Source organism: Rattus rattus, chromosome 8 (assembly GCF_011064425.1).
Source record: "Rattus rattus isolate New Zealand chromosome 8, Rrattus_CSIRO_v1, whole genome shotgun sequence".
Classification (NCBI taxonomy): Eukaryota; Metazoa; Chordata; class Mammalia; order Rodentia; family Muridae; genus Rattus; species Rattus rattus.
The window spans coordinates 40,302,786-40,329,202 of NC_046161.1; the positions used below are offsets into that span (position 1 = coordinate 40,302,786).

At 52.5% G+C, this 26,417-nt stretch overlaps 1 protein-coding gene and 1 long non-coding RNA gene across 2 annotated transcripts in view; one reads left to right on the top strand and one right to left on the bottom strand.

Annotated features, from left to right (window-relative positions):
* Cep164 (centrosomal protein 164) overlaps positions 1–26,417 on the bottom strand; it is a 63,588-nt gene that overhangs the window by 6,013 nt on the left and 31,158 nt on the right. The window contains exons 8-26 of the mRNA XM_032909478.1: positions 20,323–20,700; positions 18,942–19,022; positions 17,131–17,214; positions 13,521–13,606; positions 11,910–12,041; positions 11,018–11,164; positions 7,852–8,053; positions 5,252–5,403; positions 4,946–5,174; positions 4,730–4,807; positions 4,384–4,515; positions 4,002–4,124; positions 2,466–2,609; positions 1,963–2,046; positions 1,776–1,844; positions 1,329–1,504; positions 922–1,045; positions 596–663; positions 4–211 (exon numbers count right to left, since the gene is read on the bottom strand). Coding sequence (XP_032765369.1) covers positions 4–211; positions 596–663; positions 922–1,045; positions 1,329–1,504; positions 1,776–1,844; positions 1,963–2,046; positions 2,466–2,609; positions 4,002–4,124; positions 4,384–4,515; positions 4,730–4,807; positions 4,946–5,174; positions 5,252–5,403; positions 7,852–8,053; positions 11,018–11,164; positions 11,910–12,041; positions 13,521–13,606; positions 17,131–17,214; positions 18,942–19,022; positions 20,323–20,700 — 2,697 coding nt within the window. The remainder of the gene's footprint in view (positions 1–3; positions 212–595; positions 664–921; positions 1,046–1,328; positions 1,505–1,775; positions 1,845–1,962; positions 2,047–2,465; positions 2,610–4,001; positions 4,125–4,383; positions 4,516–4,729; positions 4,808–4,945; positions 5,175–5,251; positions 5,404–7,851; positions 8,054–11,017; positions 11,165–11,909; positions 12,042–13,520; positions 13,607–17,130; positions 17,215–18,941; positions 19,023–20,322; positions 20,701–26,417) is intronic.
* Positions 1,365–15,955, top strand: LOC116906688. The gene is made up of 3 exons (XR_004388762.1): positions 1,365–1,450; positions 3,782–3,889; positions 15,877–15,955. It is a non-coding gene; the product is annotated as an uncharacterized LOC116906688 (long non-coding RNA).

Here is a 26,417-nt window from a genome sequence, read left to right on the forward strand (position 1 = left end):
GACCTCATCCAAGTTCTTGCGCACGTTTTCTAGGACCTTAGTGCCGGGCAGGTCTTCGTCTACCTCCTGGGCACTGGCCAGCTCATGGCGCCAGTGCTGCTGGGCGGCTTTCAGAGCTGTCTGTCGCCTCCGCATGGAGCGTGTCTGGCGCACCAGGAACTCCTTAGCACTGCGGACAGCTACGCCCTCAGCGGAGAGGAAGTGCCGGACACTGTGGGGCAGCAAGAAGCGGGGGAAGGAAAACTGAAGACAACATTGAGCCACAGGGCTGGCCGCTTCCCCAGCACACAGCCAACTGAGCACGCAGGAGCTACGGCTGAAGCTATAGATAAGCGTTGTTGAAGACCTAGAGAGTGTGGCACGCGGGCCTGTACTGAGATAGCTAGGCACTCCCGGGGTCTGACAATTCCACGAGAGGTCAGCAGCTGCCAGCCTGTTGTGTTAAAGGTCACGGACGGGAGGATCTTAGCTTAGTAGATTCTTCCATCCCTAGGCCGTGCCTTGAACCAAGCCCGGTGACGGCCACTGTCACCTCAGCTGTGGTGTGGGCACTCACTTCAGCTTTCACGGCACAAGATGGGCTAGGAAAACTCACCTATCCATGGACAGGTCGATCCCTTCCTTACTCAGGGAGAGAGAAGAAGACACCTCTTGGTTCTCATTCTGCAAACACATAGTGGAAAAGACTGGATGTAGCAAAAGCCAGAGAGATCCTGAAGCCCCTCCTGGTGTCTTAGCCGAAGAAAGAGCTCTGACGGCCCCTGGGTGCTCTTTACATATAAGGTACCATCTGAGTGACGGAGGGGGTAGAGAGAGGCTAGATCCTCAATAAATCAGAGTCAGGCTCCTCTCAAATGCCCTACCTTTCTGCCTCCCTCCACAACCCCCACCCTCACTCCCAGGCATTGGCCCCTGGCTCACTGTGCCGAGGGATTTCCTCAGGTCCTCAATGTGGAGACCTGGCTCCGGGTGTGGGGGAGCATTAGTCTCAGCTGCTATTTCTTTCAAGATGTTCTGCTTCCTCTGTACTTCGGCCTCTAGGCTGCTGTGGTGAGGAAGGGAGCAAGAGGCAGGGAAGTGAGGCCTGGACACTCACCCTCACACCCGCAGGGCAGGGCTAAGGTGTGGACACCAGAACCCAGAATCCTCTATTTCTTATAGCCTGGACGCCGCCCCGTTCCCTATGAAGTGCGGCAGAAATGTGTTGGCTGCTTCTGCCTGGATTCCAGGCTGGGCCTTCCTCCTTCCTCCAAAGAGAGATGAGAGAGGGTCTAAAAGCAGCAGGGGTTTGTGGGGAGTGACAGCCAGGAGCAGGGAACCCACACTACCTCACGTGCTTCTGCAGTCTCTGACTCTGAGTCTGCAACTGGTCCACTTGGGACTCGAGCTCCACGCGCCGGACCCGCAGGTCATCGATGGCCCTGCGTAGCTGCTGCTTCGACTCCAGCAGGTGCGTGTGCTCTTTCTTTGCTTCCTCCAGGTGCCGACGGGTGGCTGTGGCTTCCTGGGGCAGAGGGAGAGAGGATACCCGCAGACCCAGTGAGGAGAAGGTGAGGTGCAGGTGGCATCAGAGGTGTGGGAAGCAGAAAGCTAGAGCCCCTGAAGCCACCGTCTCCGGGATCTGGGGTCTCCCGCCACAGTGCCACTTCCTGAGGCTTGAAAGTCAGATCCACTGGGTAGCATGATACTGGCCAACACAGTCTCAGAACCCCAGGGCCCTGGACAAGACAGGTGAACAGAGGGACAAAGGAAAGGGGAAGAGCAGGCGCACAGACCTCCTTCTCCAGAGCAGCCTGCCTCTGCGTGTCCAGGAGCAGCTGCTTCTCTTTCCGCATGTTCTCCTCCTGAGGGGAGACAGGCCCCGGGCTGACTGCAGACCCCAAGACTGAGGTGGAGCCTGCCCTCTGTGCTCCACCCCCCTCCCCAGGGTAAGGTAGATCTCTAGGCATCGTCCACCCTCACCTGAACATTCAACTGAGCCAGTCTGGCCTTGACATCTTTAGTTCTAGATGAGAGTTCCGCCTCTAAATCTTGTAATTTCCTTTCCTGGCAGAGGTAAGGTAAACAGAAAGACATGGGTGTAGAGAGGGTGAAAGGTGTTCATTGAGGGACAGGAGGGAGATCCAGAAGCCGGCATGCCACACCCCAAAGTCTAAGCCGGACTTGGGCCTGCTGCCTCTTTCCCTGCCCTTGTAGCCTCCCGTGTACCCAATGGGACAGGGTGACATGAACCTGCCCACCCCCAAAGATGTAAATGGGCTGGCCTCTCCTTTCAAACACTAGGCCTACTCTGGGCAAGGCTCAGAAAACAAGGAGCAAAGAGACCCTGAAGCATAGCCGTGGCTAGGGTAAGATCTCAATCCTAAGGGTGTCAGAGTCTGCCCTACGATTCTTGGGGCAGCGCACATGGCTTCCTACCCTGCAATGGAAGTGTCTAAGCACCACCCCATCTCCCAGGCCCTCACTTGATCCCGGTGTCGACGCCTCAGGTCTTCAAGCTGCTGGTCCTGCTCCTGCCTCACGCTCTCTAACTCTCGCTCATGGGCCCTTCGCAAGCGCTCCAGCTCTCCAGTCAGGTGCCCCAGGAGGTCAGCCCGCTGCTTTCTCTCCTGAAAAGATCGTGGAGTCACCGGTGGGAACCCACAGTGGCTCCTTACACCCCAAAATCAGTCTCCACAACTCCCGCTGGTCAGTGAGTTAGATCAATGAAGGTCAGCATAAGCTCCCCCAAAGTAGCTTTTAGAGGAGACCCAGAATGCCTGCCTGCTCTCTCTGTGGAGCTAGAACCAATACAGGCCAGATGTCTCCCTTAGGGAGACCGCCTCTCCTTCTGATGCATGCTCTACGGCTTCTCCATCAAGAGAGGCCACTGGGCAGTTTTCTGTGGTCTTCAATAATGATGGAATGAAGGCATGTAGCTAAATTTTGTCCTGAGAGTGCTGTTTCTACCCTGAAAGATTGGACAAAGAGTCTGGATTCCAGGCACCGGAGCAGGAGCCCAGTGGTCGCCCACAGGCTGCACTGTACTAAATGCTAACTGCTACCACTGCCCACTATCGCCCTCGACCCCAAGTTGAGCCAGGGTCCACTTGTGACATGAAACATTCCCACCTCTAGGCCAAAGAAGATGGTCATAAGATGGTTGCTGCTATTGCCTGCCAAGCTGACAGAGCCTGGAATCGCCCAGGCATCAGGGTTGAGCTCTGCGAGAGACTTTCTAGATATGGGTTGGCTGAGGTGGGGAGACCCATGCTCTACATGGGCAGCACCCTTCCAAGGGTTGGGCGGGGGGGTCTCAGACCACCTAAAAACAAGAAGTGGAGTCGAGTGTCCACCCCTGGCTGAGGACACGAAGTGACCAGCTGTGTCATGCTCTGCCACCAGGCCTTCCCCACCATAATAAGAGTACGGTTTCAAACGGTGCCGCCCTTCCCTCCCCAAGCTGCTTCTGACAGGCAGTCTGTCACAGCAGCAGCAGCAATAAATAATACCCAGCTCTTGTTTGGCTCCTGTCAGTCTCTTCCTTGGTGTCCTGAAATTCCATGCACCCTGGTGACATGGTTTTGGGGTGACTGAACCAGAAGGCTGGGGAGCCCCACAATTTGGGAAGGTGGCCTAAAGTCCCCTGGCCTCAGTGCCTGGGTCTCTAAAATGAAGATAATGATAGCACGCGTTCCCCAAGGCTGCCATGAGGACTGAATGCTAAGGAGCTCAGAGTGGCCCCCAGCGCCGAGTAACACCTTAGTTTCAACCAGCAATCATTATGATTTTTTTTTTTAAGAGCAGCCACTGTGGGCTATCGAGCAACCCTTGCTGGGGAACCAGGGTTTCTCAAGCTTCGGGTGGAAAAAGCTGAACAATGACCTTGTTGTCGCAGGGAGCCAGACAGGTAAGTCTCCCCTAACCCCTTTCCTGACCTCATCCTTTCCCTGGGTCTTGACAGCCAGCTGAGAAGGACCCTGGCTGCTGTGCCTATGCTGTGTGTGCTGGGCGGAGGCTACCTCAGCTTCATATCGCTCTCTGGCTTCAGCCATCTCTTGCCAGTGCTCCTCCTTCATCTTGTCCATCTTCCTCTCATGCTCCCTCTCCACCTCCTGGCGCTTGTCTCGAAGGAGGCTGCTGAGCTGTAAGGGGGACACAGAAGAAACACGGTTTGCAGGGCCTGAAGATCTTACGCATGTAGTGTCCCTAGCCACAAGCACACACATAGCACCAAAGCACGGATACATACGTCTGAACTATTGCCACTCGCTACCCCTCCCTGCAGACACACGGGGGCCCTAAGGAGCAGCAAAAGTTCTGGCCCTGAGGGACTAGAGGCCGAGTGGAGACTAGATGGCACAGCAGCAGACCTTAGCAGGGGCGACAGAGACCGGCACTCACCTCCTGCTCATACTCGATCACCTGATGAACCTTCTGGTGAGTTCTCTGCTCAGCCCGCCCAAGGCTCTCCTGTAACTGGGCCTCCTCTTTCTGCTGAGCTCCCTCTATTTTCTTCTGGAGGTTGGAGATCACCTAAGGAGATGCCAGTGCATACAAGGAAATGTGGCCCTCAGAATGGGGTGCACAGATTCAGCACCCAGCCCAGCATCCTGGGGAAGTGGGGAGGTTGGGGAGGGGAGGAAGCTTACTCCCTACAGGCCAAGGGTGGGGCTGAACTCTTGTGCCAGCATGAAGGGGCCCGAGGCCCCAGGCTCTGCCCCATCAGACCAGGCCACCCTCTTCTCACCTCCCGGTGTTTGGCTTCCAGTGAGGAACAGAGCTGCTCCAGCTCAGCACTGTGCTTCTTCTCCAGGCCCGCCACTGCCTGAGGAGAAGCAGAGGGCCTGTGAGAGAAGCCTCAGAGACCAGGGCCAGTTCCTGGGCTGGGTAGAATCAGCTTCCCCACCTGGAGGCTAACCCCTCATGCCGCGTCAGGGAGACAGTCTTCCCTCAGCTCACTCACTTCTCTCCTCTCTCCTTCCAGCTGCTCCCTCAGCTGCAGCAGAGTGGCCTCCTTCTCCGCCTCCTTCTCTGCCCTCAAGGCTGCCTGTGCACTCCTCTCCTCTGCCTCCAGCTGCTCCCTCAGCTGCTCCAGAGCCCGCCTGCTTTTCTGTTCCAAGCTGGCCCTTTCAGTTTTCTGGAGGGTCTCTGCCTCTTCTCGAAGCCTCTGTAGGGCAGTCTGTTGCTCGGCTCTGGGCAGACAGAATGGAATGGGAACAGGCCCGTGCACCCAGGTCCTTGGTCCAGGCAGCTCCCAGTGTACACTCACCTAATTTGGTTCTCAAATGCTTCTGTACTGGACTGCACCTGGGCCCGGAGGCAGGCCAGCCTCTGGCTTCCCTCCTCTCTAATCCGAGTCTCCTCTTCCTTCTCCTCCTCCTCAGCGGCTTTCTGTAACTGTGTTTTCAGGAGGCTGAGGGAAAAGGACAGGCAGGCTGATGAGAGAGATCACAGAGGTCTTTCTTGTATCTAGGGCCCGTGCTACTCAGACTCTGAGAGCCTCGCAGCCTACCTACAAACCACTCTTGGTATTAAAGATCAGTCAACCTCTCATCCACGTTGGTTCCTTATAGACCTGAACTCCATCTATCTTCTGCCACAGGAAGCAAATGGCAGGCTGCTTGGTCCTAGACTGCTCTACACCTACAGGTCATCCTCCTGGACATAGTATCCACTCAAGGAAGGTTACAACCACCCCAGCCAGTCTTTCGCCCCATCCCTTGCTCCTTGGTCATTAAACCCTATCCCAGGCATATCAGAAGCATCACCTTCTCCAGACTCACAATCCTTTGCTTTGTCCGTTGACCATTGCTCATGCTGGTTCTTTAGCCCAGAACTCCACTCTTCTATCTGACAAAACCATACTCATTGCCCAACACACAAGTTCATCAGTTCACACTTCCCCTCACCATCTGCACGTGGGCCTTTCTTAGCACAAGCTGCCATGCATCATGGTGCCTTATAACTGATCTGTTCTATCTACATTCCTTGCAAGACACAGAATTTTTTCAAAGCAAGAATCCTGCCTCCTTTTGGGAAAGGGGACAGGGTCTCGTGGAACCTAGGCTGGCTTCAGACTTCCTCTGTAGCCAAAAAGTAGCCTTAACTCCTGATCCTTCTGCCTTCACCTCCCAAGTGCTTACACAACGCCTGGCTGTGAGTCTTTTGTATCAAGCACTGAATGTTGTAACTGGCACGAAATGGTATTCAGTCAAAGTGCTGTGTCTGTGCAGTATCACCCAGCCCCAAACGCTGAGTATGCCTTAAAAGTCCATGAGAAGCACCTTGATCTGATCGACGGCAGCCATCACTTCTCCTGAAGCGAATATATCTGTGCCTTTACAAACTATATCTTTCTTGGGTAACTCCTCACATAGACCCCGAAACACGAGGGAAGCATGCAGTGCACCCGGGATGCCCAACCCTGAGAAAAGCAGGATTCACAAGACGACCTCTTTGCAAAGGTCTGAAGTGAATTCCAGAGACAAAACATTTAGACTCTTTGCTCGTCTCTTCTCTGCTCTCGTGCCCTCTTTCCCTTTGTCCCTTCCCTCCACATGCTCATGGCCGGCCTCTGGTCCTCCCCTCTTCCACTCTTCTTCTCTCATTAAACCTCTCCACATGGGGAGAGGGGGGAAAGATTTAGAATTATTTCCTATTTCAAGTGATTCACATCACTGGGGGGGGGGGCCTGAGCAAAATGCAAATTCTTCCTCTTGGTTTCCCCAAAATCCCTGTCTTTTTTTTTTTTTTCCCCTGTGGCAAAATGTACACAGCTAACGTTGGACATGGGGGCTAACAGAGACTTTAGAGTAATTCAAGCCTCTCGTCTTACACCTAACAAAACAAAAGGACAAGGGCCTGTCTGTCTTCCCATTCCACTTCAAGGAGGAGGACCCACACCCACGAAAATATGTGTGGAAAGAAAAATTGGGGTCTTGAGGTAAACTGCTTCAAAGAGAGCCAGGTAAGGCTCTTACCCACAGAGAAATCATTCAGTCATGACTGGCTAGACAAGAAATACCATTTAAGAAGCAACTACCATGTTCTAGGCCTTGAGGCAGTTCTAGTCTTCCGGCACCCTGGTCTCTGCCACCACAAACTCTGAGCTCTGAGGAGACGCTTCAAGGGGGCTGTATTTTAAGGTGAGCTATTTGGCTACTGCCCTGATCTTTAGTTGGCACAAAGAAGATAGTTTCAGGGACCCACGAAGTTTTAGAGAGGGTGGTGGCTGGATCAGAGCGCCTATGTTGGGCTCATGAATTGGACCCTGACCTCCCACTACGTAGATGTCCGTTTTCTGGTTTGTATCTTCAAAATTAAGCATAGATTTGCTATCTATGGTCTAAAATAATAACTCTCAGCCACCCTTGGATGTTCTGTCGAAAAGGACAGGATGTGGTATTAAACTGTCAGGTCAACGTGGTTCTGAAGCCCCTTCGGCTCAGGCTACGACATGCTGCTTATGACCATCTTGGTAGCCATTTTCTCTTTTCTCCTGAGGAGAACTCTGCTGGCTAACAAACCACCTTTCCAGTGTCCCTTGTCATCAAGGAAGCCAAGTCACAGATGCTTTCTTGGGTACTCAACACAATACCGGCTCAAGTTTCTGGGTGAGGTTTCTATGGGCCACTTTGTGAGGCTGTGGCATCCCAGCGGGGTGCCCCTCACCCCCCAAGCCCCTCCACAGGAAAGAAACAGACCTGAGGGACTTCTCCTTCTGCTGGTAAAGCCAGTGCTCCTCCTCTTCCTCCTCCTCCTCCTCCTCCTCCTCCTCCTCCTCCTCTTTTCTTCTTTCTCTTCTCCTCCTCCCTCCTCCTCTTCCTTCTCCTCCTCCTCCTCCTCTTCCTTCTCCTCCTCTTCCTCTTCCTCCTCCTTCTCCTCCTCTTCTTCCTCCTTCTCCTCCTCCTCCTCTCGACACAGCCTCTCTTCCAGCTGCTGCAGCTTCTCTTTCTGCAATTCCAGCAGCAACCTGTGGTCTTCCTCCAGTTCCTGGGTCGCTCCCTCTTCCATGCCCTTCAGTACAGCCTCTGAGAACTGCTTTTGAGGAGCTGCAGGCTCTGCAGTTTGCCTGTGTGAGGGAGAGGGAGGCTGACCACTGCAGTGTTAGTGCCCACCAAGGTCCCACAGGTCCAGAACTGGCAGAGGAGAACAAAGTTCTGTCCCTCAGGGGTCCTCCCCTGGAATGGCTTGCATTCCTGTTCCCACGTCCCCACTCGAGCTCTGCCTGTTAGTTAAGGCTCGTTTCAGAAACAGGTCCCGGAGTCTGTTTTCTACCTCCCAAACCAAGCAGAGGGCAAGGCAATGCAGAAGACGCTACAAAGCTCCCTCCCCGCCTTGCTACCAAAGGAGCCAGGTGCTTTCCTGAGCCAACCATGATGGAAGATTTTCATCAGCTCAGGGTTAAGTTAGTGTCTGGAAACGGATGAGAAACTCTGAGCTAGCACAGGTACACAGAGAACTGTTAAGAAGGCGACAATGACAGCCATTTACTATGTGTCTAGAGCAGTGGTTCTTGATCCATGGGGGCCACATACCCAATATCTTGCATATCAGATATTTACGTTACGACACATAAGAGTAGCAAAATTGCAGTTATGAAGGAGCAACAAAAATAACTTAATGCTGTGGGTCAGCACAATGGGAGGAACTATATTAACAGGCTGGAGCATTAGCAAGGTTGAGAACTACTGGACTAGGGAGTCTGGAGGACTAAAGATAATCTCTAAATACCAGCGACGACTGGGAGCCATGAAAGCAGTGTCAGGGCAAAGTGCTTCAGTTCCTTAACGGCCAGAAGGTGTATGCACTCCCAGTCCCTAAGCCTCCCATCCCAACTGGCCTCAGCACAGAACACTCCTCTTGCTCCACCTGGCAGGAATACATGGGCAGGACCTGAATCTGAGAACCACTGGAGAGTCCAACGGGGGAGCTGCCCTGCCACATGGCAGGCTCTGAAGTCCCCTCTCTGCAGCTCAGCAAGAGAGGCAGACAGAAGGCAGCAGGAGGGGACAGATCCGAATGGTGAAGAATCTCACTGCCCACCCTCCACACCCCCACAAAGACTAGCAAGAGGAAGAGAAAAAAGGCTAGTGACATCCCAGAAATGTCATCGATACCGGTCCCTCCCTATTCCTAAGATCGGAACCCAGAAAACAACCCTGAACCACGCCATCAATTCTCATCTCCCAACTCCATCCCCTCACTCCTTCCACATCCCGGCTTCCTGAGCCCCCTGACGCAGCCCATCTGAGGGCAGATATAGCAACATGGCTGCTACCTCCTCTGAGAATACTGCCCTCCCCTCCCAGCTCTCTGCCTCATCAACCTTCCAACTCATTTCCAACCCTGGCAGAAAGCATTTTTCTCTCCCAATGACAGTACCTTTTAACGTCTGCCTCCCTTGTGGGCTGCAGAGCTCTGTGGAGCCCTAGGGACAGATGCTGCCGGGAGCTGAGACACCAGACCACACGTGCCCAGGCTATTCACACCAGTGAACCTGCCTGCACACCTGACAACCAGGCAAAGGAAGCCGTTGCCTGCCTCCCTGGTTTAAAGACTCGGTTATGCTGAACACCTTGCTTAGCTCTAAAGCACTGAATGATGCCTGAAAGATCTAACAGGATGGTGAGGGCCCTCGAAGAAGTAGGTCTGGTTTCAGGCCAACCGTTCAGGTATCAGTCTCAGTGAGACCTAGTTTCCAGGCATGGGAGGTAGTGGGGAGCCCAGTCATTTCAGGCTGGCCACCCGAGCAGCTCAAAGATCCACAGGGGTAAGCAGGGTGGGAAAGTGAGGGGTGGGGGCTTACTACTGCTAAGCGAGAGAGCCAGACACACACACACACACACACACACACACACACACACACACACACACACACACACACACACACACACATCCCTGCCACTCTCTGCAGTAGTAGTAGGGATCAAACTAGGACCTTGCATCTGCTAGGCAAATACATGCTCTACAACTTAGCTGCACAGACAAGATGTGGCCTGAATCCATTTACTAGTCTGCAAATGTTCACAAAAGATGCAGACATCATGAAGTTTGCCACCTAGCCCTTCAGACTCAGCTGCCACAAGTTAAACTCAAGAAAGGCAGTGCAGGCACCTAGAGGAGCCTGGAGGGTCAGTCAAGTGTCTGGAGGCCCCAGAAGGCATATCGCTGAGGCAGGAAGATACACGAACTCAGGGCACTGAGTAGCCAAGGTACCTGGAGAGGAGCCAGCTAAGCCTCTGGCCCTGCCCCCAGAGGGCCTGGTACCACCCCCTGCCCTCCGCCTAGCTCCTCCTCTGAGCCAGGTCAACTCCTGTCCTCAGGAACAGCAAGCACCCTGACCTGTGGTGCCAGCCTCCCAGGGGACCCGAGAAAGCCATATATTTGTCACCGTAGGACAGCTCACTGTCTGAAAAAAAAATAAAAATAAAAAAATGTGGCTGCCTTGTTTCTCTGTGATTCCAGCAGGGTGAGGATGAAGAAGACACAAAGGCCTCAGTGGCCTGGGCTGCTCTCAGTGAGTCAGCCTCAGAAAAACTGTCTGCTCGACAGCCCTGGGTCCTTTGTAGGCCTCATTCACCTGGGGAAACCAACAAACGCCAGAGCCTGGCACAGCTACCTCAGACCTGAGGGTCAAGGCAAGGCCCTGGAGAGCAAGTCTGCTCAGTCTGTGACTCCAACAAATCACCCTCCCCCACCCAAGCCCCCATTTCCTTTCTAGAACATTCCATACTTGCTTTAAGAGAAAACTAGGGCTTGGAGGAGGAGAGAGCGTGCCTCTCCTGGTTCCTGCTAAATGAGCCCCAGGGTTCCCCTCACCCACCCTCAGACCTTAGGTCCTGGCCCGTGCTCCAAGGACCTGAGCTAAGTCCAGGCAAGGGTTAGTGATGGCTAGTGGAACTCACAAAGCTGCACAGACAGCACCAAGGACAACCCACCCTTCACCCCACTTCCTGCCACCACTCAAGGGGAATGGGCATTCACGCAGTCCAGACACTGGAAGACAGGACACACACATAAAACTGGCCCTTACACCTCTGGAGAGACAGGTGAGCTGGGACTGACTTCTACTTTCTCCTCGGTCTCCTCAGCCTCCTGCTGCCCAAGGCCCAGCTCCTCGGCCTGGGAATGTTTTTCCTCAGCCCTCTCAGGGAAAGCAGGTGGGCTCAGGACCTGCTCCCTTGCAAGCAATAAAGAAGCAACCGTGTTAGAGCCGGTAGGGAGGGAAGGGCCTAGCTTAGAGCCTACTGGGGTTAAAGAGCTGTGATGAAGACAAGGAGGGAAGCCCCAGGGAAACTCCCCCGCCTCGCTCCCCCATTCTCCTCCCTCTCAGCCCCTTCTGAAGTCATCTGAAGTGAAGGTTAGGCATTCCTGCCCACATGGCAAGAAAGATGGCCCCATCACCCTAGAAACACTTCGCACGGCACACAGCAGGTGTTCAATGGGTGCTGTTGATTGAACCCCCACAGCTCTGCTTCCCCTGGGGCTCATTCCAACTCTATGAGTCTTAAGACCAAGACCTTCCTCTTGCCAGGGGAACAGAGGCCCTGGCAAACACACCCTGAGCTCTGGACCAGGCTGAGACAGAAAGGTTCTTCTACGCGGCTTCTGAAGGTCCAGGGGCCCTGTACTGCCCTCTGACTCAGCCCCCAGACAAAGCAGTGCCCCAGCTCAGTTTGTATGAGGCTAGAGGTGAGCTGATGCCTGGTGGGGAGATGCTGGTGAGAACAGAGCTGAAAGGCGTCCCCTAGCAGGAATGGAGTAGCCAGGGCAACAGTAAAGTCTGCCCTGGCAGGAGTCACACTCTTATTTAAGACTTCCTATGGATCCTCCAACCAGACTGGCTCCCCTAACTTCAGTTGTAGATGGAGGACTATGAAGAAGCAGGTTTGCCACCTCCAGGGACCCTCCTTCCTCATCCTTACCTCTGGAGGAAGGACAGTGGGGCGGGGCTGGCTACAGAGTCCTTCCCAGGCTGTCCCTCAGGCTGTCCCTCCAGGGTCCGCAGAGGCACCTCCTCAGTAGCCTGGCAGTGAAGGGTACTCCGGGGCTGTTCCCTGGGCAGAAATGGGGAAGAAACCTGGTCAGAGCAGCCAGAGGAGCAGGGCGAGGCCTTCACTTGAAAAGCCAGAATCAAATGTAGAGGGCATGGGCGTGGTGGGCACCAGCCCCGCCCCCAGCTGCACAGGGGATGCCGCCCCCCACACCCACAGAGGTCCAGACACAGCAGCTACACATGCAGCAGGTCAGCCTCTCCCTCTCAGCTCCCTCCTGCAGGGTTACAACTGTGCTCGGCTGCATTTGCCGGGTCCAGCAGCTGAACACCTTCACATCAACGTCTCTTCTCAGAATTCACCATCACCGGGGCCAGGGAGGGATGAAAGAATTAAGGGGAAATGGGGAAAGGAAGGGCTAGAGAGATAGATCAGTGGTTAAGAGCATGCCCTGTCCTTCCGAGGACCTGAGTTCAAGTCCCAGCCCCTGTGTCAGACTGAGTCAACTGCCTGTCATTTCAGCTCCAGGAGATCCGACACCTCTGGCCTCTGTGGACACTCACACTCATGAGTGTACATGCACAAACACACAGAGGCATACACATACACACACTTAAAAAAATCAAATAGGTTTGTCGTTGTCGTTGTTGTTGTTGTTGTTGTTGTTGTTGTTTAAAATGGTAAAAAGAAAAGTTGGAGAGATAACTCGGTCACCATCTGTAACTCCAGTCCCAGGGGATCCAACATCCTCTGCTGACCCGCCTCAGGCACCAAGCACACACATGGTGCATAGTCAATACACGCAGGCAAAGCATTCAAACGCATAAAATAAATGTAAAAGATGAAATAAAAATAAAAATCTGTGTGAAGAGGAGGTTCCAGACTCCGGGGGTCAGATGATAGCCAACACAGACAGAAGCATTACTGAATACACCACAGAAGGAAGCACGCAGACCACTTTCTCAGACCCAAGCAGACACACACACACACACACACACAAACACACACACACACACACACACAACACACACACACACACACACACACACACACACACACACACACACACACACACACACACACACACACACACACACACAGTCTGCGCAGTCAACTCTACCATCAAAGGAAGGAGCCCGGCTCAGAACACCGAGCTTTAGTACTAAGAATATGGCTCTCTGGACCTCCAACAGGCCACTTCAGCCCTGGCTCACGGCCAGATAGACACAGCTTAGTCGACCTAATCCAGTAAGAAGGACAGAGCCCTGGACTAATCACAGGGCCATGTGCAAAGTCCTGCCAAGTGACACTTCACAGTCCTGTCAAAGCACACTGCCACAGGCAGGGCCCATCCTGCCCACCTCCCACCCCACCTCCCACTCCACTTCCCACCCCACCTCCCACCCCACCTCCAACCCCTGCCACATAAACACACCCTGGACAGCCAGACAGCCAGGTCGCCACCTGTCTTCCAGCAGTCATAAGGACCAGGGACTCCACCCAAGCCCACAGCCTCCTGAGACGCACAGCCTCCCACTATACCTCTCTGAGACTTGGGTGTGCTTGCTCTGTGGTTCACTTCTGCTGGACCTGCTGTCATCTTGCTCTTCTTGGCCTAACCCCTGGGCCTGAAAGCAAGAAGTCAGGGAAGAAGTGCTTTAGGGAGCTCTGCGGTGCAAGGGTCTCATCCCGCTGAGTCAAATGGTCAGCAGGCACACTAGGGAACCTCAGGAGAGGACGGGGGGCTGCTGAGGCCCAGGGCAGGTCTGTCTGTAGAATGAGGCTTCCTAAGCTCTAGCTGAGCCCACGACCCACAGCTGGAACAGGAGATAAATAAATACGGTCACTCTATACATAGATAAGAGCCAGAAACAGGGGGAGGGGGGGCTCTAAGAACCTGGCCTGCTGCCTGGAGCCTGCGCTGCTAGCCGCAAAGAGAAGGCAATGATCTCTGTGAACACCCTAAAGTCACTGAGGCCTGGGTCAACTAGGTCGTGGCACAGAGGTGTCAAAATAAAATGGTTAGACCAAAGGCAATGGGCAAGCACATCAGGAAGGAAGAATTCTGAACCACCAGGATCTAGCTGGAACAGGGGAAGCTATGCCCCAAACCCGAGGGAGAGAGCAACATCCCTTCCACAGCTCCACTCCAGGACATGAATCCCGTCACAGACAATGAGCTCCCTCCGCTCCACCCCCAACCCCCCAAGTCTGGTGTTACAGCATCCGTTTGAAAATAAACTCCCAAATCTTATTCACATCTTGAGTATCTAGGCAAATTTAGAAAGCTGGTTTAAAAAAAAAAAAAAAAAAGAGGCAATTTTTTTTTGTATGATTCCAAATATTTTGTAAAGAAACAAAAGGGTGAAATCAGTGTGGAGATGCACTCTTTGTTCCAGAATGTCCAGCCTTCAGGAGAACCCCCTTCCCCTCAACTATGTAGGTAAAGCGTGCCTCCCAGGGCTTCAGTAAGGGTGAAATGTCCTACACGTGAACACAGCTTCTACCTCAAGAAGGCGGGCTATAACGCCAGCCTCTCCTCTGTCATCTCCCTCAGCCTAAGATGGGGAGAAAAGAAAAGCCCTGCGCCGGCCCCAGGCCCCACTCTGGGCCTGGGCCCTCCTAACAGGAGCACAGCCCACTCTGGGACTCAGGTTCACTGGGAGAGGAGGGGAGGGAGAGAGATCACTGTCTTCCCCAGTGGGGTTCCAGCCCTGGTCCCCCTCATACAGACACCTCTCCTCTGGCCACCCGAAACCCAGCAGTTGTCTCTGACTCTGACATCTGGGTGGTTAACCAAGGGCTGGGCTTGCACTAAAACCCAGCTTCCCCAGATTACATTACAACTAGCAGTGCATCTGTGAGTAAGTACATCTCGGAGCCTGAGGCCTGAGGGCTCCTGAGGCTGCCATTCCTCACTGCATGGGCCTGCACAGAGCCCAGGCCACACAACGACAGCAAGCACACGCTCCCCAGCCCACCTCGTCTTCCTCCTAGTGCTTCATCCATGCATCTTCCCTACAAAGCACCCAAGATCTCCCTCTTGTTCTCAGGTTCTCAAAGAAAAAGGGACCACACAGACTGACTGGACTTCGCCAACTGAAATGTAAGTCACAGAGCAGGGTGACTGCAATGCAAACTCAAGGTGAGCCCACAGCCACAGAGGACTCCGGGCCTGTGAGGACAGAGAGGCAGACTGGAGCTTGGCACAGACCCCACCATTCTGTGTTCCCTTCTTCTTTCCCACCCTGTACTTCTGCAACAAACTGAAGCAGCTCCTGACACAGAAGAAGGGATGACGCGGGGAAAGCCACACGTGGGTCCTCAGAGTAGTGGTACTTGCCCCCTAGAACTTTTGCCCCAGAAAAGCAAGAAAGGACCCCAGTGAGGGACATGCGTGGTGGCATTCTGTGGAAAGGAGATTGAAACAAGCACACGCCGAGCCTCGGGCCCACCTAACTGCTCAGGCCCCGGGACCCCAGCCTTACCCCTGCTCCTGAGTTTTGGTTTTAAGATCTAGTCCCAAGGTGGAAGCAGGAGGATTTCAAGTTTAATAGAGGGTTATTTTTTTTTTCAAGGGCAGGGTCCAGGGTGCTGAGGGAGAGCTGAGTAGCAGAGGACCTGCCTTAGATTCAGCATCCAACATGGAAGGGAGGAGGCTGTTATCGTGACTGTGCTTATTGTTTCAAAGGAATACATGTGGTAAAATGCATCAAACTTTTCTCTCTAAATATGCAGTTTATTGTATGTATGAATTGCTTCTGGTGCTGGGGATGGAATCCAGGGTTTCACACATGTACTCTACCAAGCTATGCCCCCCACTCCCCCATCTTCAAAAATAATTCTGAGATGAATAAAACCCAGTATAACTTAATCCCAAGGTCCTCCCTATTCCTAGCCTTGGGAGCCTTCGGATTAAAGGGAAGGAGGCTACAGCCCCAGAGGACCACAAAGACGACTGCACCTATGGTTCCGTGCTATGAGGCAGCTGCTATGTCCTCCAGCAACCCTGTCCTTCCACACCCTGAGGACGGGAGACAGCTGCAGGCTGAGCCCTGTCAGAGGCACTGCGTCAGCCGGAGTATCTCGTACCACCTGCACTCCAACACACTGGCTGAAATATGACTTAGAACTTCCTCTGTCAGGATTGGCTGCCAACAGGTGGCGTGCCACTGAGAACTAAATCCAAGCCGTGTCACAGAACCTACCCTGCCCTATGGACCTGGCGGCTCCCTAGTTACTTGTCACCAAAGGGGCTTCACAGTGCAGCTGCTCCAAGCCCTCCCTCCCGAACCTTATCTGTCCTTGTCCCTGCCTACACATCCTCAGCATTTCACACAGGGGGTATCCAAGGTCTATCAGGGTCCTGGTAATGGGGGCGTTATCCAGAAAGGCACCAACCAGACCTGAGAGGAGTGTGTGGGGCCAAATGTAATCTGAAAGCACTGTGCATCCTTAGGGTACTTGTGTGCATCCCACCAAGGGCTCCCAGGATGGGTTCACACCAAACATCCTGTTGTTTCACCTAGCAGACCCCCATTCACTCAAAGCAGCTGCTCCCTAAAACCCACAGAGACCGGGTACCAGATTCCCTCTTCTAGCGGCCCACGGAGGAGAAAGACAAGCGCCCTGACTCAAGCTCCTTTAGGACAGCATCTGTGCTTCAGGCTACCCTCCCGGGTGGAGACCGAAGAGACAGACAGACAAAACACTGTAAAAGCAGAATAAGAATCCTGGGAGAAGAGAAGGGACAAGGCAACTCCTCCCAACAGACACCAGAACTGGACCTCAGAGCATAGAGAAGAAAGTTCAGGGGTAAAAGGAGAAGCAGGGGGCCTGGCAGGGAAGTCACACGGTGCAGCGTGTGCAGACTGGTGAGGCGAGTGGCAGAGCCAGCAGCTGGGTGGCAGAGGCAGAACGGGGGTGGGGTGGGTGGGCAGGTGGTCAACCGTCAGTTGCTGAAGAAACGGACACATGGCAGGAATGGGTCAGCGCACAGCAGCAAAACAAAGCAATCATGGCCAGAGGCAAGTGTCTGGAGAGAGAGAATGTCCAGAGGCCCACACTGTGACAGGCAGGGGTCATCGATGGGTCACTCCTGTAAGTAACTGCCAGGGAGAGTGAAGCTGTAGCCCAGACCACTCAGACTCACCTCCCAGTGGCCTCCACCCAAGACCGGAGAAGGCATGTTACCATCCAGGAGATGCTCCGAGATCCGGCCACGAAGACTGACGTCCTGCAGGCGGTGGAGATGAGAAGTGAGTTCGCCCTTGGCATGGCCAGTGCCTGCCAACCCTTCAGAAAGGTGTTCACTGTGTCCCGGGCACCAAGCTCAACACTGTGACATCTATGTTCTCCAAGCAGGCAAGATGATGAGAGGCAGGGTCAAAACATCGCTGCAGACCCTGAGCGGACACTGAGGAGAACCACTGAAAACCCTTCTGACTTTTCTGTAGGTTTCGTATTTTTCATAATAAAATTACAGACAAAAATAACCCCGCAAGATTGACATGCTCATGCTCTGTGGACCAAGCCGCAGGCTGGGGAAGGAGGACACGTCATTTGGCCCGGGACAAAAAGCTGCTAACAAGGGGGCTGCAGGTCAGATGAGGCCTAGGCCTGACTCTTTCCATGACACAGGCTGAACAGCATGGCTTTTCCCAGCTGTCTCCCCACTCCCCTCTCATCCTATGCCCAAGCCAGCACACCCCAACCCATGGGTGGCTTGGAAGTTGAGGTTCAGTGGACTCCTTCCAGCTCATTCCTCCCGTCTTCTCATAGGTGGCCCCCTCTCTAGACAACGGGACTCATCAGCAGTGCTCTGCCCACAGAGTCCTCTTGGGGACACACAGCAGATGCCCACACCAAACCCAATTCCTCGCTGCCCTTCGGCTGCCACAGGACCACACCATACCCCTCCTGAGCGTGAGATCCCCGCTGGGCTGAGTGAAGGACTGCTTTCCGACTGGATTCTAACAGGGACAGCTCTGTCATCGGCCTGATGGATGGCGGGGTGCCCAGGCAAGGTCTGGTCCTGCTATCTCCAGCTTCCTCCCTCCACACCCCATAGTGAGGGAGAATGTGGATGGCCACAAGCAGCTCATGGTGGCAGCTTTGGAAGGACCAGGCCGTTTGTTTCCAAGAGTTCCGTGACACACAGTTATCCATCAGTGTCAAGTGTCTGGTTTGGTAGGGTTTCTGTTGTTCTGTTCTGGGGTTTGGATGGGCGTTTCGTTTCATTTCGAGCTTTTCATTTTGTTTTGTTTTTACCAATTTTTTTTTCTTTTTGCTTACCTTTCTAGCCTTTCTAGTTTGTGGGGTTGTCTTGGATTATGCTATTTTCCCTTCAGTTTGATTTCTACTCCCATCTAACGCAGCTGCCATCTGCTTCCAAAGCCCGTGTGGCTCAGTGTGTACTCCTCTGCACCCCTTTCTTCTCTGTTCATCCCTGACCCTCTTCCACTAATCCCTTCACTTACACCCTCCTCCTCTGAGCAGATGGAGGGGGACACGCAGAGGCAACAATGGGCCAAAAGGAGTCAAATCTTCCCTCGAAGACTCAGGCTTGACAAATGGACTTGAGACCTAGCAGGCTGGACGGAAGGTCCAGGAAAAAGGAAACCACGAACAGCCTGGCAGTGCAGGATAAAAACCTTGACTTTCACCGGGGCTCAGGGGCCCGCCAATAGCCTGGAGGCCCCAGGCAGCTCAGGTGGCCTTTAGACAAGTCACACAAAGGAAGAGCACTGGCACTAGCTTGTTGCAGTATCTAAGAGTAGACTCGCAGCTCTGCGACAAACCGACGAGGTGGGCAGCGGTGCCCCTGCCTACTGAGCTGAGAAACTGGAACTCACAGGAGCTGATTCTGATCCCAGCCGTGTGACCACTGGTAAAGTACCTCTCTGGGGAAAAAGAAAAGCCAAGCTCTTACACACCACCCAGCTGAACCTCACTGCAACTCACCAGGCGGAGGAAAGACTTAGGGCCAGAAGTTCCGGACTCTGAGCGCTGGGGGTCTTTCAAGTGTTCGTGGATTCCTGACTCCTGCAGGGACAAATCACAGAGAAAGACCCCCACTGTTCAGGGCTGCTGCCCACGGAACTCCCATCAGGCCATGGGGCTGACACTGAACTGAGCCCAAGATGAATATCTGCTCATTTTGAAAACTAACAGTCAGGGGGCTGGAGAGATGGCTCAGTGGTTAAGAGCACAGACTGCTCTTCCAGAGGTCCTGAGTTCAATTCCCAGCAACCACATGGTGGCTCACAACCATCTGTAATGGGATCTGATGCCCTCTTCTGTCATACAGGCATGAAAATAGAGCACTCATATACATACATACATACATACATACATACATACATACATACATACATACATAAAAAAAACTAACATATGCAAACACCTACACAAGAACGGGGCTAGGTTCTTATGCTGAGAGTGGACAAACACAGGCCAGATCAGATTTGCAGGATTTAGACAGAACAAGAGAGTAAAGACTAGTGGAGACAGGAAGTCAGCAGCATACATGTTTAATGCTATCTTAAAAAATTCAGTGTATCTTTTTTTTTCTTCTTTTTTTCGGAGCTGGGGACTGAACCCAGGGCCTTGCGCTTGCTAGGCAAGTGCTCTACCACTGAGCTAAATCCCCAACCCCTCAGTGTATCTTAATGTATATACATGCTCATGTATATGCAGAGTGTGAAAGTGTGTGTGTGTGTGTGTGTATGTGTGTGTATGTGTGTATGTATTTAGGTATATATGTCTGTATATGTATGTGTGTGTGTTTGTGTGTGTTTTAGGTATATGCATTTGATTATTATGTAATCTACGGATGTAACTACTTGCATATTTGGGATTGGAACATCAATTGTCATAGAAATGGATGAGACGAGTCATTCGATAACCTACTTGTCTATGCTGGTGCAGAACACTCAACTGTGGTAGCCCTCACCCCAACCCTATGCCAACACACACACATGCACACAGGCATGCACACACCCCTACCCTTTCTCTATAGGAACTCAGACTATAGCAAACCAAGACAACACAGGGGTGGCAGGAAGGGATGAGGAGAAACAAGGAGCACAAACATCTCGCTTTGGAGTGCCGATGGGAAAGCACATTTCTGCTCGAGTCCCCAGTACCAGCAGCTCTGCGATTTCATTCACCATTTTACTGCCTGTTGGGTCTGGGCATATTTGTCACAATTAAGGGCTCTGGCTGATGCTGACAGCTGAGTGCAGCTCCAGACTCAGTAAAACAGACACGGGGTGGGGTGGGGGGTGCGCAGGAATTTGGGGGTGGGGGTGGAGACAGCAGCAGGTTGGGGGGAGGGGCTTACTTCACTGGCATCTGAGGCGCTCTCCTCCAGGGCAGAAGCCTCCTTTGGCTCCTTGGCTGCACTGTCCTCCCTGGAAGCCTCCTCTTCTGCCTCCACTGGGTCCTCTTCCTGCTCCTTCTTAGAGGCCTTGTTAGGCTGATCACCTCCAGGGTCCAACCCAGGAGCCGCCGGACTTGAGGAAGCCTTGGGATTGCTACTCTGGCTTTCTTTCTGTGGGCTCCAGGGACATGCCCCTCTCCCTTGGGACTTGCTGACATTGGCACTGCCCACACTACTGTCTGCACCCTGGCTGAACAGCTTGCCGGGGGTTGGGGGGCGATCGTCATCTGAGTCAAGAGAAACATCCTTCTTGTCTGGCTGGCTGGTTCTTGGAGACTCCTGAGGAGCAAAGACAATGTCAGAAAGGAGCCGAAGTTTAGACACTGACACAAGAGAGTGGCCATTCCTTGACTCTCAGTTGACCTGCTTGAGCACTGACCCAAATATGTTATCCCACATGACTCTGTGTATGTGTGTGTGTGCATGCGTGCGTGCATGTGCGTGTCCTCACAAGCGCGTGTGGAAACCAGAGGTTGACATCTGGTGTCTTCCTCAGTTGCTCTGAGATACGACCTCTCACTGAATCTGGAGCTCACCAATTTGGTCAGACTATCTGGCCAGCATGCTCTAGGGATCCACCTTCTCTCTGCTCCCACCACTGGTGTTACAGAGGTACGCTGCTATACCTGGATTTTTAAACGAGTGCCAGAGATCAGAACTCATGCCCACAGGCTTACACAGTGGGCACTGTACTGTCTCCCTGGCACTCCCAAACAGCTTTTTTAAAAAAGTATTGTTTTAATTATGTGGTGAGCGGGGCATGGGGTATTTGTATGTGAGTACAGTTGTCTGTAGAGGCCAGAAGCATTGGATCTTACTGGAACTAGAATTATGGGCGGTTGTGAACACCCAATATGGGTACAGGGAGCCGAACTCAGGTCCTGGGCAAGGGCAGTGTGCACTTTAAGTTTCGTGAGCCATCTCTTAGCCACCCAGATAGCTTTGTGAAACACAGACTGCTGCCCCTTGACCCATATCCAGGTAAACAGAATGGAAAGTTCTATGGTAGTATAGACATATCCTACCGGGCAACTGTCCATGATGGGCTTAGAAATTACCACAACTCTGCCATCATCTGCCACATCCTCCAGCCCCACCAGCCAAACCCTCAGACCTCAGGAGCCGATATTTACTCAGAATGGTGATAGACACCATGCAAGAGAACAATAGCAAAGAATGGAACTTTCACTTTTCACCTTTCAAAGACAGAGAGGGTCAATGTAAGAAGGGTACCCCTCCTCCCCAAGTCTCCCCGCACAAGCCAGCAAGCCCATAGACAGCGTCTTCTGTTCAGGAATCTCAGCCTGGGGTCTCTGAGAAGCCTATGTGCAGATGGCACTGGCTGGGTAGGAAACCAGGGAGAGGTGACAAAGGAGAAAGGGACTGCAGAACAGACACAGGTCCATCGGCTGTGACAGAGAGAGAAAGAGGAGCATGTTTTGGGAAAACAAAACAAAACAAAACAAGCTAAGTCAAGCAGAGTGCTCAAGCGGGCTGCCATCAGAGAAGTCCCACATCAGGGAGGAAAGGCCCTGTTTCCAAACACACTAGAAGGAACAGGAAAGACAAAAGGCCCAGTAGCTGGCAGCTGTCAATCTTCTAAACTGCTTTGGGTGGGTCTCCTGAAGGGAGAGCTAAGCTTTGTACCTAACACAGTGACCACACCCTGTTTTTTACAGACAGACTCACTAGTAAAAACCCAAGGCTTCTGCTAAATTCTTCACAGAGTTGACCAAAGTAGAGACCGAAAGCCTTCCCTCAGAAACACAACCAGTGGTCTCTCCTGAGCCCGAGCTCAGAACCTGCTTCCAGAAAACCAACTGCATTGGCACTTAGGCTGCCGGGCTGAATGACACCTGAAGAGGGCTTTTTAAGGCTTCCCGATTCCCTATCCTGAAGATTAAGACAAAGAGCATAATATGGTTTAGATCTGAAGTGTCCTCCAAGAAGGCTCCTGTGATGGAGGCTTGCCTCAGGGGGCATTACTGAGAGGGAGTGGAACTTTCAGGACCTAGGACCTAATGGGACGCCCGGGGCGTGCCCTGGAAAGAGGCCAAGGGACCTCACTCCTTCAACTCCTTGCTTGTTGGCTTATGATACCACCGGGTCCTGCCATGATATTCTGCCTTACCAGGACACAGAACAAGGGGGTGCTAATCAATCGCAGCCTTCGACGTCAAAACTGTGGGCAGATGTCAGCATTTTCTAATACGACTTGAGGTTCAATTCAGATAATCCACTGTGGTGGTGGGAAGCTGAACATCCCAGGGCGAGTCAGCAGCTACAGGAGAAGGCTTCACCGTGCATCTGCTGTTCTAGGACAGTATCTGTTGCAGCCAAAGACAGAGCCACAGCAGGTCTGGCAGCCAACTGACTGCCAACCCAGGCTCCCAAGGAATGCTGACGGGAGGCAGGACGTGTGATTTCAACCAAATTATTTGATTTGTTTCTCAGTTTCTTCCTCTTTAATGCAAGGATTCCAAGGAATGCCTACCTTACAGGGATGCTTGGAGGGTTAGAAAAAACTAACCCTCATTAAGTGAGGTAAGGAATTTAGAGCTATGCACGGTCTACACTGTCAACGCCCAGAAATGGACAGTAATGCTCTATGATGAGACCCACCTCTTCATCCTCTGAGCATCCTCAATGTACTAGACACGAGCTGCCTTAGGGGACGAGAGATGGCCAAGCCGATCCCGCCTGCAGGGAACTAGGCTAACAATGGGAACAGTGGAATGTCCCTCATAGACCTAGTTGTGAAGTGCTGGGACTGGGTGTCAAGACTGTCACCAAGCCTGTCCCTGGAAGAAGGGCAGGTAAGGGGGAGGAGACAGATACTAGCCAGCACACCACTGCTCAGAGAGAACTCACACAGAGCAACTGCTGTATCCCTAATTGAAAGGGGTACACGAGCCCCTTCTCTTCAGAAAGGTAGTTTCATTCGAGCTGGGACCACACTGCAAGTAGTCAGCATCAGCCCCACACTGGTCTATCAGGAGAGTCAAACTTCTGGGAGGCAGCAGGAGGTGTGTGTGTGTGTGTGTGTGTGTGTGTGTGTGTGTGTGTGTGTGTGTGTGTGTGTGTGTGTCACCATATGACTCATCTAGTAAGTAAAGTCAACCCATGCTCATCAGACTCATCCTGGAATTAAGGAAGGTTCTCCTGTCCTCCCGATTCAATCTGGAGACGAAACCTAGTCCTAAAAGGGTTACCTAGCAACAAATTTGGGATTAGGAGACAGAGAAAGTGTCAGACTCCAGGTAACACCTAGAGCCCTCAGGAGAAAGTATGCACCTTCTCAACTGGTCCCTCCCTGCTTCTCCCAGTTCATCCCAGTCATATCTTGTATCTCCTCCTCCATGTGCTTAAACCCTGTGCACGTTCTCTGTTGTTTCTAGAGGTCTCCCAGGAAGCCTGGGTCTTTGATCCCTGGACCCTGGGTCTCTCTTTGACAACGGCTATCCTAGTTGTGGGTTTCTTTGTTTGTTTTCCTCACTAGAAGAACTCCCGGTTGAGCTCAGGACCCAGTTTCTAGCATATAAGGATGTTCAGTGAAGTCTTGACTGAGACTTTTAGGGTTTTGTTTTGTTCTTTTTTTAAAGAATGCACGCGTCATGCCAACGGTAGGCCTTTAATCCCATCAGAGGCAGCCAGATCTCTGAGTGCAAGACCAACCTGGTCTACAGAGCCAAGTCCTAGTATAGCCTGAACTACACAGAGGAACTCTGTCTCCACAAACAAAGCAAAGCCAAGAAGGATTTGTGTGAGACAGTGGTAAGCACTAGGCCTCCTCTCCTCTCCCAAATGGAGGTGTAATAGCTGTTTGCCAAGGTCGTATGGGGATCAGACTGTTTCACTGCAGTGCTTATGAAATGAAATGTTAGCTCTCAACTACTCAAAATGATGGAAGGCCATAAAACTCAGAAGATGGCCAGGTATGGAGGCACACACCTTTAATCCCAGCTCTCCAGAGGCACAGGCAGGCAGATTTCTGTGAATTCAAGGCCAGCCTGGTCTACATAGTCAGTCAGGCAACCCTGTAAGACACTGCCTCAATAAATAAATGAGTGAATAAGTGATTAAATAAGTAAACAACTAAATGAATGGATAAATGGATGGACACATTAATTAATTAATTAACTAATTAATTAAAAAACAAAAAACTCAAAGGATATCCGTGGCTGGGAGGCAGCTCCATAGTATAGCAAATGCCTGGTACGCCTGAGTCTGGGCTTCATTCCCAATACTGATGGGACGACAAGAAGGAGAGGACAGCAGAGAGAGGTAGATTCTCATTCTTTTTTCTTTCCTTAAAAACACAGGCCTTTTATGTTTGTTTTATTTGTGTATGTGTCTATCTGTCTGTCTATCTGTCTGTGTGTGACCCATGTATATGAGTACCTGTGTATGTGTGTGTGTGTCTGTCTGTCTGTCTGTGTGACCCGTGTGTATGAGTACCTATCGAGGCTAGAATAGGACATAAGATGTGCTGGAATTACAAGCAGTTGCTGAGCTTGTATGGTTACTGATGTGGGTGCTGGGAACCAACCCCCAGTGGTCCTTGGGAAAAGTAGCAAGTGATTTTAACCACTGAGCCATCCCCCCTAGATTCCCACAGTTACAGTGGAGAGGACACGACTACAAGAATCCTGAGCTTCATCTAGGCAACTCTCAAGCTTGACCCCTTCAAAGGACGGCTTGCAGCCTGAGGCATAGCTCACTGGTAGAGTGAGTGCTCAAGGCATAAGGCCCCAGCGTACCACCTTTAGCATCCCTCCTCCCCACAAGGGAAGACTTGCATGTGACTGGGTGATCCCAATCTGCCTACCTAAACATAAAATCGCTGAAGCAGGGCGGCCACTAAAATAAATAAGTGGCCTTGGCCTGTATCCATATTTATTGACTACATCAATAGGACAGCCAGAAATGGGTGGAGAAAGCAGAGGAAGTTAAACACTGGCTGTCTGTCATCTACAAAAGGATGCAGGAACCTAATGCCTCATCTGACTCTATGCTGTCCTTGTTCACCCAGCTCCTTGGCACGTCACCAGGACAAGGGACCGAAGGCCCCAACCGTATGCACGCTCCAGGAACTTGGGTACAGACTCCTGCTCCAGGCTTTGTGGGTGCACAGCTCTGCTCCATGTCTCTCAGGCTCAACCTCCCAACCTCCCCCTGCCACAGTCCCAGGCCCTTCTGCATCTCACGGCATATTTCAGGACTTCGCCATCTGCGCAGGGAAGGAGTGAAGAGCAGTGACGGTCAGAACCAGCTCTTGAATCATTCATCTAACACTTTTCAAAAGTCAGGAGGCTCCTGAGGATGCAGTCCCACCCCCTCACCTGCCCAGAGCCCCAAGGCATGGGCTTGTATCCACACAGGACAGGAGGGCAAACAATGTGGGATTAGAGAAGATGCCTTGACAGGTCAGGCTTATTTTCCAGGTCTCGTGCCATTCTCAGTTCTTCGCACAGCTCCCCGGGTACAGTTTGCACTTTCTGATCACACTGACATCATCCTGTGATTTCTAAGCCGAGGTTCCCTCCCTCTCCTTTGACAGCTGATGGCTTTTCATCTGCAGCACATGACCACAGACCGCCTGCTCACCTCCTCTGCCTCCCCGCCCCTGAGGGGAAGCCTCTTGGTGTGGGTTCCATGAACCCTTCCCTTTAGTAATAGTCGACCAATGGGTTTGGGTTGGAAAGCCAAGGAGGGAGCCGACACTGAGCTGCATTCTTACCATCCTACTGCCCTCTCATGGAAGTCAGAGCGAAATGACTGCTCTGCGATACAGGGCAGAGTTAACTCAGAAGAAAGGCTGTACCAGGAACTGTGAGGGGCGGGGCGTGACCGTACACTGGGACAAAAGCTATTTTCAAAAGCAATGCCCAAGTGGAGGCAGTTTTGTCTGCCTAGAAACCTACACTTGCCTCCACCACTAACATCTCCCTCAAGAAAAAGCCCTAATACCTGCCTGAGGCTAGAACATAGGACTC